We start from the raw sequence: 15,369 nt of genomic DNA, 5'->3' as shown, positions 1-15,369 counted from the left end.
TGTATCAAATACGTGTTCTCCCCACTGTGTATATATATATATATAGCCTATATTTCTAGAATCATAGCAGTGTGATTAACAGATATCTTCTCCTCCGTTTATTAATTTACAGCTCAGCAAGAGTTCGACAATGATCTTCCCCCATCCATCACACACACACGTTCTGTCAAAGCATATGGGCTCCAAAAACACATGGTTCAGTCAGGGGGGAGGGGGGGCTCCTATATTTAACTCAGAATGTGTGTATGTATGTATGTATGTATGTATGTGTGTGTGTGCCCGTATGCGAGCAGGGATGTGGATGCGAGTGCGTGTGTGGAATCGTAGGCTTTTATCCAGATCCTATGGGGACTGGAGAGAAGGTGTGTTGTGAGTGGACATCACGGCACACACACTCTCCCTTCTCTCTCCGCTTTAAGTGTGTGTGTCTGAAGGGAGTCAGGCTGTGTGTTCATACTACTGTCTGTATACAGACAACACAGAGGCATCAATTATGGATCCCCACTCCAGGGCTCAACACCACCCAATTACCCTCAAAGCCTGTGAACAAAGGCCCTGCTATTTGACAAACACTACATGCTTTGTTCTGGTCTCAACTGGAGTATCTTGGAACAGAGAAGCAGAAAGAGAGAGAACTTTTCCGGGGTTTTAACCTAGAAAAGAAAAGGAAGAAGGTGTCTAAAAGAGAATGTCCTGACTCCTTCAGTGTCAGTGTTTCAGACCTTCATTCAACTCAAAACACATCTTCAATCTTCACTCAACTCAAAACACATCTTCAACCTTCACTCAACTCAAAACACATCTTCAACCTTCACTCAACTCAAAACACATCTTCAACCTTCACTCAGCGTTAAAAAAACACTTTTCATTTCACAAACGTACAGGTTTGTATCTAAGGGTTAGGGTGTAGGTTCTTACAGGTTTGTATCTAAGGGTTAGGGTGTAGGTTCTTACAGGTTTGTATCTAAGGGTTAGGGGTACGTTCCTACAGGTTTGTATCTAAGGGTTAGGGTGTAGGTTCCTACAGGTTTGTATCTAAGGGTTAGGGTGTAGGTTCCTACAGGTTTGTATCTAAGGGTTAGGGTGTAGGTTCTTACAGGTTTGTATCTAAGGGTTAGGGTGTAGGTTCCTACAGGTTTGTATCTAAGGGTTAGGGTTAGGGTGTAGGTTCCTACAGGTTTGTATCTAAGGGTTAGGGTGTAGGTTCCTACAGGTTTGTATCTAAGGGTTAGGGTGTAGGTTCTTACAGGTTTGTATCTAAGGGTTAGGGTGTAGGTTCCTACAGGTTTGTATCTAAGGGTTAGGGTTAGGGTGTAGGTTCCTACAGGTTTGTATCTAAGGGTTAGGGTGTAGGTTCTTACAGGTTTGTATCTAAGGGTTAGGGTGTAGGTTCCTACAGGTTTGTATCTAAGGGTTAGGGTTAGGGTGTAGGTTCCTACAGGTTTGTATCTAAGGGTTAGGGTGTAGGTTCTTACAGGTTTGTATCGGAGGGCGTCTCTGTAGGATCCAAACAGAGCAGCCTGAGCCCGGAGGAAGGACCTCGATACTCCACTTCCTGTTGCTGTCGACTGCTTCTTCAGCTTACTCTTCAGAGAGTGGACCTGAGAGAGAGAGAGACAGAGGGAGAGAGAGAAAGAGAGAGAGAGACAGAGGGAGCGAGAGAAAGAAAGAGAGGGGGAGGGAGGGTGGAGAGGGAGAGAGAGAGGGGGGAGAGGGAGAGAGAGAGCGAGAGAGAGGGGGGAGGGAGAGAGAGGGGTGAAGAGTCACATTTACAGGTCAGCCCAGAAAAAGAAAGAAAGAAAGAAGAAAGAAAAGCTTCCATCCTTCCTCCTTCCTACAAGCTGTTCTGTTGTGCTGCAGAGAGGGGGGTGGAGGAGATGTGGAGGAGAGAGGAGGAGGAGAGAGGAGAGGGGGGTGGGGGAGATGTGGAGGAGAGAGGAGGAGGAGAGAGGAGAGGGGGGTGGGGGAGATGAGGAGAAGAGAGGAGGGGGGAGACAGGGAGGAGAAAGGAGAGGGGGGAGATGGGGAGGAGAGAGGAGGAGGAGGAGAGAGTAGAGGGGGTGGGGAGATGGGGAGGAAGGGGGGTAGGGGAGATGGGGAGGAGATGGGGTGGAGAGAGGAGAGGGGGAGATGGGGAGGAGAGAGGAGAGGGGGGTGGGGGAGATGGGGAGGAGAGAGGAGAGGGGGGTGGGGGAGAAGGGGAGGAGAGCAGAGAGGGGGGTGGGGGAGATGAGGAGAAGAGAGGAGAGGGGGAGACAGGGAGGAGAAAGGAGATGGGGGAGATGGGGAGGAGAGAGGGGTGGGGGAGATGGGGAGGAGAGAGAAGAGGGGGAGATGTGGAGGAGAGAGGAGAGGGGGGAGATGTGGAGGAGAGAGGAGGAGGAGAGAGTAGAGGGGGTGGGGAGATGGGGAGGAAGGGGGGTGGGGGAGATGGGGAGGAGATGGGGTGGAGAGAGGAGAGGGGGAGATGGGGAGGAGAGAGGAGAGGGGGTGGGGGAGATGGGGAGGAGAGAGGAGAGGGGGGTGGGGGAGATGGGGAGGAGAGAGGAGAGGGGGTGGGGGAGATGGGGAGATGGGGAGAAGAGAGAAGAAGGGAAGATGTGGAGGAGAGAGGAGAGGGGGAAGATGTGGAGGAGAGAGGATAGGGGGAGATGGGGAGGAGAGAGGAGAGGGGGAGATGGGGAGGAGAGAGGAGGGGGGAGAGAGGAGAGAGGGGTGGGGGAGATGGGGAGGAGAGGGGGTGGAGAGAGGAGAGGGGGCTGGGGGAGATGGGGAGAAAAGAGGAGAGGGAGATGGGGAGGAGAGAGGAGAGAGGAGAGGAGAGGAGAGGGGGGAGATGGAGAGGGGGGTGGGGGAGATGGGGATGAAAGGGGGAGATGGGAGGAGAGAGGAGAGGGGGAGATGGGGAGAAGAGAGGAGAGGGGGAGATGGGGAGAAGAGGAGAGGGGGAGATGGGGAGAAGAGGAGAGGGGGAGATGGGGAGAAGAGGAGAGGGGGTGGGGGAGATGGGGAGGAGAGAGGAGAGGGGGTGGGGGAGATGGGGAGGAGAGAGGAGAGGGGGTGGGTAGATGGGGAGGAGAGCAGAGAAGGGGGTGGGGGAGATGGGGAGGAGAGAGGAGAGGGGGTGGGGGAGATGGGGAGGAGAGAGGAGAGGGGGTTTTGAAGATGGGGAGGAGAGCAGAGAGGGGGTGGGGGAGATGGGGAGGAGAGAGGAGAGTGGGAGATGGGGAGGGGAGAGGAGAGGGGTAGATGGGGAGGAGAGAGGAGAGGGGGAGATGGGGAGGAGAGGAGAGTGGGTGGGGGAGATGGGGAGGAGAGAGGAGAGTGGGTGGGGGAGATGGGGAGGAGAGAGGAGAGGGGGTGGGGGAGATGGTGAGGAGAGAGGAGAGGGGGGTGGGAGAGATGGGAGGAGAGAGGAGAGGGGGTTGGGGAGATGGGAGGAGAGAGGAGAGGGGGTTGGGGAGATGGGGATGAAAGGGGGAGATGGGAGGAGAGAGGAGAGGGGGAGATGGGGAGAAGAGAGGAGAGGGGGAGATGGGGAGAAGAGGAGAGGGGGTGGGGGAGATGGGGAGGAGAGGGGGTTGGGGGAGATGGGAGGAGAGAGGAGAGGAGGTTGGGGGAGATGGGGAGGAGAGAGGAGAGGGGGTTGGGGGAGATGGGGAGGAGAGAGGAGAGGGGGTTGGGGAGATGGGGAGGAGAGAGGAGAGGGGGTTGGGGAGATGGGGAGGAGAGAGGAGAGGGGGTTGGGGGAGATGGGGAGGAGAGAGGGAACTGTACAGTAAGGAACAGTACAGTAAGGAACAGTACAGTAGGGAACAGTACAGTAGGGACCAGTACAAAACAGTACAGTAGGGTCCAGTACAGTAGGAAACAGTACAGTACAGTAGGGCAGGGTACAGTACAGTAAGGTACAGTAGGAAACAGTACAGTAAGGAACAGTACAGTAGGGCGCAGTAGAGTAGGGTACAGTACAGTAGGGTAGAGTACAGTAGGAAACAGTACAGTAGGAAACAATACAGTAGGGAACAGTACAGTAGGGAACAGTCCAGTAGGGAACAGTACAGTAGGGAACAGTACAGTAAGGAACAGTACAGTAGGGAAGAGTACAGTAGGAAACAATACAGTAGGGAACAGCACAGTAGGGAACAGTACAGTAGGAAACAGTACAGTAGGGTAGAGTACAGTAGGGAACAGTACAGTAGGGTACAGAACAGTACAGTAAGGAACAGTACAGTAGGGCACAGTACAGTAGGGCAGGGTACAGTACAGTAAGGTACAGTAGGAAACAGTACAGTAGGGAACAGTACAGTACAGTAAGGTACAGTAAGGAACAGTACAGTAGGGAACAGTACAGTACATTTACATTACATTTTAGACATTTAGCAGACGCTCTTTTCCAGAGCGACTTACAGTTAGTGAATACATATATTTTTATACTGGCCCTCCGTGGGAATCGAACCCACAACCCTGGCGTTGCAAACGCCATGCTCTATCAACTGAGCTACATCCCTGCCGGCCATTCCCTCCCCTACCCTGGACGACGCTGGGCCAATTGTGCGCCGCCCATGAGTCTCCTGGTCGCGGCCGGCTGCGACAGAGCCTGGATTCGAACCAGGATCTCTAGTGGCACAGTTAGTACAGTAAGGTACAGTAAGGAACAGTACAGTAGGGAACAGAACAGTACAGTAGGGCAGGGTACAGTTCAGTAAGGTACAGTAGGAAACAGTTCAGTACAGTAGGGAACAGTACAGTACAGTAAGGTACAGTAAGGAACAGTACAGTAGGGAACAGTACAGTAAGGAACAGTACAGTAAGGAACAGTACAGTAGGGTAGAGTACAGTAGGGTCCAGTACAGTAAGGAACAGTACAGTAAGGAACAGTACAGTAGGGTAGAGTACAGTAGGGAACAGTACAGTAAGGAACAGTACAGTAAGGAACAGTACAGTAGGGTAGAGTACAGTAGGGAACAGTACAGTAAGGAACAGTACAGTAAGGAACAGTACAGTAAGGAACAGAACAGTACAGTAAGGAACAGTACAGTAGGAAACAGTACAGTAGGGCAGGGTACAGTACAGTAAGGTACAGTAGGAAACAGTACAGTACAGTAGGGAACAGTACAGTAGGGCACAGTACAGTAGGGAACAGAACAGTACAGTAGGGCTCAGTACAGTAGGGAACAGTACAGTACAGTAAGGAACAGTACAGTAGGGAACAGTACAGTAAAGAACAGTACAGTAGGAAACAGTACAGTACAGTAAGGAACAGTACAGTAGGAAACAGTACAGTAGGGTACAGTACAGTACAGTAAGGAACAGTACAGTAGGAAACAGTACAGTAGGGTACAGTAAGGAACAGTACAGTAGGGAACAGTACAGTACAGTAAAGAACAGTACAGTAGGAAACAGTACAGTAGGGTGGAGTACAGTAGGGCAGAGTACAGTAAGGAACAGTACAGTAGGGAACAGTACAGTAGGGAACAGTACAGTAAGGAACAGTACAGTAAGGAACAGTACAGTAGGGTAGAGTACAGTAGGGAACAGTACAGTAAGGAACAGTACAGTAAGGAACAGTACAGTAAGGAACAGTACAGTAGGGTAGAGTACAGTAGGGTCCAGTACAGTAAGGAACAGTACAGTAGGAAACAGTACAGTAGGGAACAGTACAGTAAGGAACAGTACAGTAAGGAACAGTACAGTAAGGAACAGAACAGTACAGTAGGGAACAGTACAGTACAGTAGGGAACAGTACAGTAGGGCACAGTACAGTAGGGAACAGAAAAGTACAGTAAGGTACAGTAAGGAACAGTACAGTAGGGAACAGTACAGTAAAGAACAGTACAGTAGGAAACAGTACAGTAGGAAACAGTACAGTAGGGTAGAGTACAGTAGGGTACAGTACAGTAAGGAACAGTACAGTAAGGAACAGAACAGTACAGTAAGGAACAGTACAGTAGGAAACAGTACAGTAGGGCAGGGTACAGTACAGTAAGGTGCAGTAGGAAACAGTACAGTAGGGCACAGTACAGTAGGGAACAGAACAGTAGGGAACAGTACAGTAGGGCTCAGTACAGTAGGGTACAGTAGGAAACAGTACAGTAGGGAACAGTACAGTAAGGAACAGTACAGTAGGGCACAGTACAGTAGGGAACAGAACAGTACAGTAAGGAACAGAACAGTAAGGAACAGTACAGTAAGGAACGGAACAGTACAGTAAGGGTCAGTACAGTAGGAAACAGTACAGTAGGGCACAGTACAGTAGGGCTCAGTACAGTAGGGTACAGTAGGAAACAGTACAGTAGGGCAGAGTACAGTAGGGCTCAGTACAGTAGGGTACAGTAGGAAACAGTACAGTAGGGAACAGTACAGTAGGGAACAGTACAGTAGGGAACAGTACAGTAGGGAGCAGTACAGTAGGGGACAGAACAGTACAGTAAGGAACAGTACAGTAGGGAACATAACAGTACAGTAGGACACAGTACAGTAGAGAACAGTACAGTAGGGACCAGTACAGTAGGAAACAGTAGGAAACAGTCCAGTAGGGAACAGTACAGTAGGGTACAGTACAGTAAGGAACAGTACAGTAGGGTACAGTACAGTAGGGAACAGAACAGTAAGGAACAGTACAGTAGGGAACAGTACAGTAAGGAACAGAACAGTACAGTAAGGAACAGTACAGTAGGAAACAGTACAGTAGGGCAGGGTACAGTACAGTGAGGTACAGTAGGAAACAGTACAGTAGGGAACAGTACAGTAGGGAACAGAACAGTACAGTAGGGAACAGTACAGTAGGGCTCAGTACAGTAGGGTACAGTAGGAAACAGTACAGTAGGGAACAGTACAGTAGGGAACAGTACAGTAGGGAACAGTAGGAAACAGTCCAGTAGGAAACAGTACAGTAAGGAACAGTACAGTAGGGCTCAGTACAGTAGGGAACAGTACAGTAGGGAACAGTAGGAAACAGTCCAGTAGGAAACAGTACAGTAAGGAACAGTACAGTAGGGCACAGTGCAGTAGGGAACAGAACAGTACAGTAAGGAACAGTACAGTAGGGCTCAGTACAGTAGGGAACAGTACAGTAGGGAACAGTACAGTAGGGAACAGTAGGAAACAGTCCAGTAGGAAACAGTACAGTAGGGAACAGTACAGTAGGGAACAGAACAGTACAGTAAGGAACAGTACAGTAGGGAACAGAACAGTACAGTAAGGTACAGTCCAGTAGGGAACAGTACAGTAGGGAACAGAACAGTACAGTAAGGAACAGAACAGTAAGGAACAGTACAGTAGGGTAGAGTACAGTAGGGAACAGAACAGTACAGTAGGACACAGTACAGTAGGGAACAGTACAGTAGGAGTCCGTCCGTCCATGTGTGTGTGTGTGTGTGTGTGTGTGTGTGTGTGTGTGTGTGTGTGTGTGTGTGTGTGTGTGTGTGTGTGTGTGTGTGTGTGAAAGAGGACTGTATAGTACTGTTCATCTCCCGGTCTGTCTTGTACATAATCACAAAATATTCAATTTGCCTTGGTGTTTAGGCCCACCTTGTTGCTAAGCATTCCCTTGGTGTTTAGGCCCACCTTGTTGCTAAGCATTCCCTTGGTGTTTAGGCCCACCTTGTTGTTAAGCATGTTGTGAAATGTTTAACAGTCTAAGAACTGTACCTATTGATTCCCATGTGAACACATACATCACATTTAACGCCACGTTATGTACAGCAAGATGTCATTCATTCTCAATAATTCATCTTTCCGTTTTAACACCCTCAGGAGACCAGACCAAAACAGTCACTATGTAATATTAGGAGAAACACTGGCTGCTATTTGAGTTTCAGAAAATAGAGGGAGGAGAAGCAGTGTTAACGCCGCCACCGTCTCACTGAGAGGACAGGAACGTCACCGTCTCACTGAGAGGACAGGAACGTCACCGTCTCACTGAGAGGACAGGAATGGAGAGAGAGGTACTCTGCAACTGTGACAAAGACCAAAGGAAACAAACCGCTCCGCTCCCAGCTCTCTCTCCCCTGGGATTTAGTCTGCCTCTCTCTCCAACCTGTCCCTTTCCCCGTCCCTGTGCTGCATGCTACTATCCACCACTAGCACTCCCTCCCTCCCTCCCTCCCTCCCTTCCTCCCAGGCATCGAACAGCAGTTTACCACTGCTAAATTAACAACTGTCATCTCCACATTGTTGCTAAATGCTTTTATGTTTATGTAAAGTTGTTTCTGAAATTCATATTTCATGTTTGTGTGCGTTTGCTGATTTCTTTTCTCGCATTGCAAATCATTAAAGGTCTTTGAAAAAAAAGAAAAGAATCAAAGACAACAGAGTGTCAGTCAGTCTAGCAGGAGAGTGCTGATACCCTGAAGACCGCCTGGCAGACAGGCTGGGAGAAGTTGATTCTGCTGTTCTGAAGATCACCATTTAGAGGAGAACGGTTACAAATACTTTTTAATGAGAGGGTGGGACACAGAAAGATGTTCTGTTTCAGAATAGAATTAGAATGAGGTTGTTATAGCGACAAGCTAGAATTTTGAAAATGTGTCTGTTTTGGAAGGAAATTACGTAGTTAAGTGACACATTTTTTTATTTATTTTTGTTTTGTTTTTTTGACAGAAACAAATCCTAAATAATCACATGTAGGCAATAATGACAATATGAGCTAATAAAAACACATGCCCAAACAAGCCATACAACAACCTAAACACTTCAGACAGACAGAGGAGGCTAGTTGGTGCAGTAACATCTCATCATGCATACAAGCAGCACTAATAGTCTCCATCAGACTAATTAGCCATTATATTGTGAGCATGGCTAACGACACGCAAGCAGGCATACAGGTGATAACCCTATTTGGCAGTGACATTTTTTACTGTAAAGTCACACTGACTACCAGCAGATCAAAGGGACCGATTCCCCCAATGGGTCCAATTAACTATAGCATTGTGTATAGAGAGAGAGAGAGAGAGAGAGAGAGAGAGAGAGAGAGAGAGAGAGAGAGAGAGAGAGAGAGAGAGAGAGAGAGAGAGAGAGAGAGAGAGAGAGAGAGAGAGAGAGAATGAGAGAGACAGAGAGAGAGAGAGAGAGAGAGAGAGAGAGAGAGAGAGAGAGAGAGAGAGAGAGAGAGAGAGAGAGAGAACGAGAGAGAGTGAGAGAGAATGAGAGAGACCGAGAGAGAATGAGAGAGAGAGAGAGAGAGAGAGAGAGAGAGAGAGAGAACGAGAGAGAACGAGAGAGAGAGAGAGAGAGAGAGAATGAGAGAGAGAGAGAGAGTGAGAGAGAGAGAGAGAGAGAGAGAATGAGAGAGAGAGAGAGAGAGAATGAGAGAGAGAGAGAGAGAGAATGAGAGAGAGCGAGAGAGAGAGAATGAGAGAGAGCGAGAGAGAGAGACTGGGAGAGAGCCTGAGAGAGAGCCTGGGAGAAAGGCTGGGAGAGAGACTGGGGAGAGGCAGGGAGAGAGGGGGAGAGAGGCTGGGAGAGAGGGGAAGAGAGGCTGGGAGAGAGGCTGGGAGAGAGGGGTTGAGAGGCTGGGAGAGAGGCTGGGGGAGAGAGGGGTTGAGAGGCTGGGAGAGAGGCTGGGAGAGAGGGGGGGAGAGGCTGGGAGAGAGTCTGGGAGAGAGGGGGGGAGAGAGTCTGGGAGAGAGGCTGGGAGAGAGGGGAAGAGAGGCTGGGAGAGAGGGGGGAGAGAGGCTGGGAGAGAGGCTGGGAGAGAGGGGGGGAGAGAGGAGGTGGGGAGAGAGGGGGGGAGAGAGGATGGGAGAGAGGGGGGGGGGCGAGGGGGGGAGCGAGGGGGTGAGGAAGAAGGAAAGGGGAAAGAGAAAAGCAATGCGTAAATAAAACCAAACTTGAGTTATGATAGTCATAATGTAATAAAGCAGAGGCCTTTCCCGTATAGCTGTGATCTTTTCAATTTACATCAAGGGAGGATGGCTCTGGATGAAAGGCGTGCGTCCGAGGAGCGGCAGGCCGGCCGGCAGCCACACAGGGCAGACACGGGGGCTCATTAAACCGGCCCAGCCTCCCCATAACAAGGACTGAAGTGGCTAGCATAAAGAGCGCGGGTTCACAGGTCAGACCGGGAACAGATCTCTATTTAACTCAGCAACTGGAGATGATAATTAGCAGGTGCAGCAGTTATCTCTGTCTCTCGGTAAAGGATGAAACTAGCTACTGAAGATGGGAGAGTAACTGGATCATCTTAGAGACGATCGGGTTGTGGGCTAGGGTCGTTTACACATACACATGTGGGCACACACACACAATCAAAGTCACGTGACACTATTCTGAAGTTTTTCTGATTGAACTGGAGGTCTTCTCCCAGCGTGTGCTCATGTGATGACAAATATACACAGACAAATGTAATGCATAATTATACACAAACACAATTATATACAAAAAAAAAAACTAACTGCTTAATAATAGCATTTATGCAGAGCACTCAACATTGATTAACTTCAGAGTATCCTAGAAATAATTTGTAAATCATTTTACACACCAGTACAAGGACTTTAATTTTCAAACATGAAGAAACAGCTCTCCTACTTCTCCCTGTCCTGACAGTCTCTAGCAGCGTCTAAGTAGCGTCACGTAGAGAAACAGAGCTAAGTTTCATCAGTAGCTAGTCTCATCCTGACAGTCTCTAGCAGCGTCTAAGTAGCGTTATGTAGAGAAACAGAGCTAAGTTTCATCAGTAGCTAGTCTCATCCTGACAGTCTCTAGTAGCGTCTAAGTAGCGTCACGTAGAGAAACAGAGCTAAGTTTCATCATCATAAGGAAACCAGGAGAACCCAGTACAGCCGTCATGGATAACGAGGCTTGGCTGGTAGCTTTGCTGCCTGCGTCCTCTAGACAATATTAACATCAACTAGCATCGTCTCATAGCAGACTGTCACACCACGCACTGTACTGCACAGGCACTGACTGACTGACGACTTTTACACTTGCAAAAGGTACAACGCGTCTAATTGTTACTGAGCATTCCACCACTATTTATCTACAACAGCAGTGAAAACATATACTGTATGACTCCCTAGTTAAAACCCAGCAGCATTTTGACAGGCTAAAACCCAGCAGCATTTTGACAGGCTAAAACCCAGCAGCATTTTGACAGGCTAAAACCCAGAAGCATTTTGACAGGCTAAAACCCAGAAGCATTTTGACAGGCTAAAACCCAGAAGCATTTTGACAGGCTAAAACCCAGCAGCATTTTGACAGGCTAAAACCCAGCAGCATTTCGACAGGCTAAAACCCAGCAGCATTTTGACAGGCTAAAACCCAGCAGCATTTCGACAGGCTAAAACCCAGCAGCATTTTGACAGGCTAAAACCCAGCAGCATTTCGACAGGCTAAAACCCAGAAGCATTTTGACAGGCTAAACGTGTGTAAAGAAATGTATAACAAAAGTAAGTGTTTGCTGAAATACAATTGAGCATTTCACAGCTATTTTAAACTAGACAGCAGTGATTGCTCAAAGAGTGGACCTAGCGGCAAAAACCCAGCAGCAATTCAACACAGAAAATAATCTTTATCATAATTATATAGAATGTATATTTTTTATTTTATTTTGTTTTGTAATATATATATATATACAAAAAAACAAAAAATTTAATGATGACAGTGAGAATTAATGCTCCAAACTCTGAAACTATATTTCAAATCAAACCCTACAAAATTATTACCAGCACATATAAAACTACTAAAATATGACCCGGATACTGCTGCTGCGGTAGAAAGTTCAGATTGTCTCTTCTAAAACAAAAATATTGTTTTGTTAAGATCCTGTCCAGGGAAAGAAGGCCGTGGGGACGCAATTAAAGAACTACAAAGAAAAAAATTAATAGTTATGAAAATCTCCCGCTTTCTTTTGATGTGCTACAGCCCGAATTGTAGACATATATACTCACGCACAAAGACGTACACACACACACACCACACACGTACAAAATAACACACCTTGTTCATATTTCAAACTTTAAATTAAAAAAGAATATCTGACACACAATACTCAATATAAAACTATTCCTTAGGGTGCTGAATTTATTTAAATTGGTATATAAACCGAACCATAATAACAATGTTATTCAAGACAAACGGACTCAATTGCTTGTATATTTATATCCAGAATCTTTATACAATTAAGCGTCTTCTCTAGTTGCAAAGCTAAAACTATGACTTCCAAGGCCATCAGTCTCAACCTCCGATTTAAGATGACAGGACAGAGAGGGCAGGTTTAGGTTTTAATATCCTGCGCCCCGTTGCTAGTGCTGGTGAGGTGTGTAGGTCCACCTCCCACGGGACAACAAACAAAGCCTCTGATACCTACAGCCCATAATGAGCAGGAATATATAGATCCATCGACATTTTACTACCTGCAGTGAAATAAGCACATCAAACAGACGATTTGTGCGTCTTTATGCATTCATGTGTGTGTGTGTGTGTGTGTGCTTTCATGTGATCCCGTGTGTGTGTTTTCATTTGAACTAATAGGGATATCTCATGGTGGATGCTACTCCCTGGAGTGGGGCTACTTTGTCAGGCTGACCCTGTATAGCAGGCTCCAGGATGAGCTGGGAGTTTTGCATACATAATTAAACATATCTAAATGTCATCTTTACTTCAAACACACTGGTCTCTTGTGCTCCCTTGGTCTGACTTCTGATACAGAGAGGACCTGAGCACCAACACAGAGAGATCAACAGAGAGAGAGAGAGAGAGAGAGAGAGAGAGAGAGAGAGAGAGAGAGAGAGAGAGAGAGAGAGAGAGAGAGAGAGAGAGAGAGAGAGAGAGACAGAGAGAGGGGGGCACAAATTACAAATAAAATGCATGATTCATCATCAGATTGTAATAAAAATGGTTACCTGGCGTTAACCTTCCTTTTAACTCATCATGTTCATTAGGCTTAATTAATAAGAGCAGCACAGTACAGTACTGCTCTTAATGTACAAGCCAATCACAGAGGTAGTTAGCTTATAGGTAGGGAAGTGCTGCAGCTGTTTCACAGTGGGAATGGGTTGCTGAAGTGAAACACACACCTGGCCCTACTCTGTCGTCAGAGTATAGACAGCTGTGGCTGTGGCTGACGCGTATTGTGGACGAAGCAGAAACATGTAAGTAGAGAAATCTTTCTCCTGATTTAAATGTCAGCTTGGCGTGTTGAGCGACGATCGTTCACCGTCTACAGGACTCCGTGTGACTATTAGTGAGACAGGAGAGTACATTCCTGTGTGTGTGTGTGTGTGTGTGTGTGTGTGTGTGTGTGTGTGTGTGTGTGTAGCTGCGTTGTCTGCTGCTGATGTTGTTTTCTGTGAATGTCGGAAGCTGAACTCCAAATTAAAGCTGTGGTGTTTGATTAACTGTGCTACGTGATCTTTGTACACACACACACACACACACACACCTCTCTCTCTACTTCATTTGTTAACTTCCAACCACAGTCTTAAAATACAACAAGGGGGTGTGCACTGGGTAAACTTCCCACCTTGATTGGGAACACAGACGATCAAATATAGGAATGGTAGAAATGTAGGGAACAGCGTGTCAACAAGCGAGCAGGGACAGAGAACAGAGGGAATTACACTGCGATCTGAAAGAGGTGCGTCTGAAAATAAAGACGTTCTCACATCCTACCTCGAATGTGTAAAACACACAAAAAGAATAATACCTTTTTTTTTTATCCTCCAGTTTTTTATATGAAGTCTACGGGATCAAATAAAAATGGGATTCATTCAAACATCGTCTGTCTTCAGAATTAATGGCTGCCTAATTTGCTATTCTTGGATACTTTTAATGACTAGCAGGGTAAACAACCACACTACACCCCAATTATTACTGTATCTTTTAATGACTAGCAGGGTAAACAACCACACTACACCCCAATTATTACTGTATCTTTATAACACACTGTGGGAGAAGTCTGCAAAATGATCTAAAAAGAAAGAATGAAAAAATAAAGAAAGAAAGAAAGCACGTTGATCTTTAGAACAGCAGTGTGGTTCAAATTGCACATTCCTTATTCTGTACACTTGTCAACATGTTGATTTTAATAAAACCCACACAGACCTCAGAGACCTATATTAGTAGCATCTGTAGAAAAGTGTCTGAAACTTTCCTGAGTTTAAGAACCTATAAACCTTTTCAGACCATCGCCACAAATTAACAAAAAACGAATTTAACTCAAATCAATGTCACTAATGAACATTAAGAGCTTAATTGTTTTTTCTTCAACAAATAATAAGGAACTTTTTAAATTATATTACAACATTACAATTTAACATTATACAATTATTTATTTCCTTCTATAAATGTGCTTAATATCCAGGCAATAACCCTAAACAGATTATGGATAGGGAAGTCAGAATTAATTTTTCATTATAAATCAGCTGCATGATATTTTCATTTAATTTCAATACTCAACAAGAAAAATGTAGCATTGTTGAAAATGTTTAATGTTTTTGTTCAGTAACATTTGTCTGTCATATTCTTTTCTTCTTTTATCAAAAGTAATTTCATTCAACCAAAATAATCAACAGAAATATACTTATTTTAGAAAATGCCTTCACAACTGACAAGTCAAACTTTATCGAAAAGTGATTTGTGTGAAATACTATATTTACTACCACCGTCAAAAGTGAACATTCCCAGTGTGTGTAGCAGGACAAATTCAGAAGAAAACCAATTAACACAGGACCTTCAACTCTGTCTCATCTGATGTTTCCAATAAAAACAAGTCAGAAATAATTCTCTGAAGATTACACACATCCTTTTTTCACCCTTTTACCAATTATTCTCTCTATTTGTAAATCTTTCGCTTTTTCACCGAGCGGAAGAGCTACTGGCGTGGTAGCATTTCTAATAGTCAATAAATCTGAAATATTATGTGTGAAATTGAGGGAAAAGGCCATTAAGGGGTGGGCAGCAGAGGGGGCAGCGGAGGGGCCCTGTCTGGGAGTGAGCCAGGTAATAAAGGAAGTCTGTGACCCCTGACCCCTCCAGAGCCGGGCCAGCGGTCAGCTGGAGCCGTAATGGACGCCACATGCACAGTCGCGCCGCAGCCACAATTAGATACATCTCCAAAGAAAGCTTTGGCTTCAATCAATATCAGAGAGAGCTGCTTTTTCTTTACTTGAAACACCCCCCAAACAAGGTTGGCCCCTGGCTCTATTTTATTATGCTTGGTTTTTATGGATGGAGAGGCGTTGAGCTTTCTGAATGTGGATAAATAGAAATCTCACTATCTGAATCCTACATTGGATAAAGCTGAGGTGAAAGGAGATGCAGGTTATTAAGTCTACTTAATCCGTCTACTCCTGATAAATTCATATTAACAGTACCACTAACCACGTTTCCATCCACAGTTTTTCTGCGAGTAAAAGTCATACCTTA

The 15,369-nt window shown here is 46.2% G+C and overlaps 1 protein-coding gene across 1 annotated transcript in view; it reads right to left on the bottom strand.

The window, feature by feature from the left end:
* Nucleotides 1-1,475: 1,475 nt before the first annotated feature.
* The window catches only part of LOC311121752 (DENN domain-containing protein 1B-like), a gene marked incomplete at both ends in the record, with an annotated part of 49,714 nt that continues 35,820 nt past the window's right edge, over nt 1,476-15,369 (bottom strand). Inside the window, one exon of the mRNA XM_084196206.1 lies at nt 1,476-1,601. Coding sequence (XP_084052332.1) covers nt 1,476-1,601 — 126 coding nt within the window. The remainder of the gene's footprint in view (nt 1,602-15,369) is intronic.

The sequence above is a fragment of the Coregonus lavaretus genome, assembly GCF_964263955.1.
Source record: "Coregonus lavaretus genome assembly, contig: HAP1_SCAFFOLD_4212, whole genome shotgun sequence".
NCBI classification, from domain to species: Eukaryota; Metazoa; Chordata; class Actinopteri; order Salmoniformes; family Salmonidae; genus Coregonus; species Coregonus lavaretus.
This window is presented reverse-complemented; position numbering and strand designations above follow the sequence as displayed.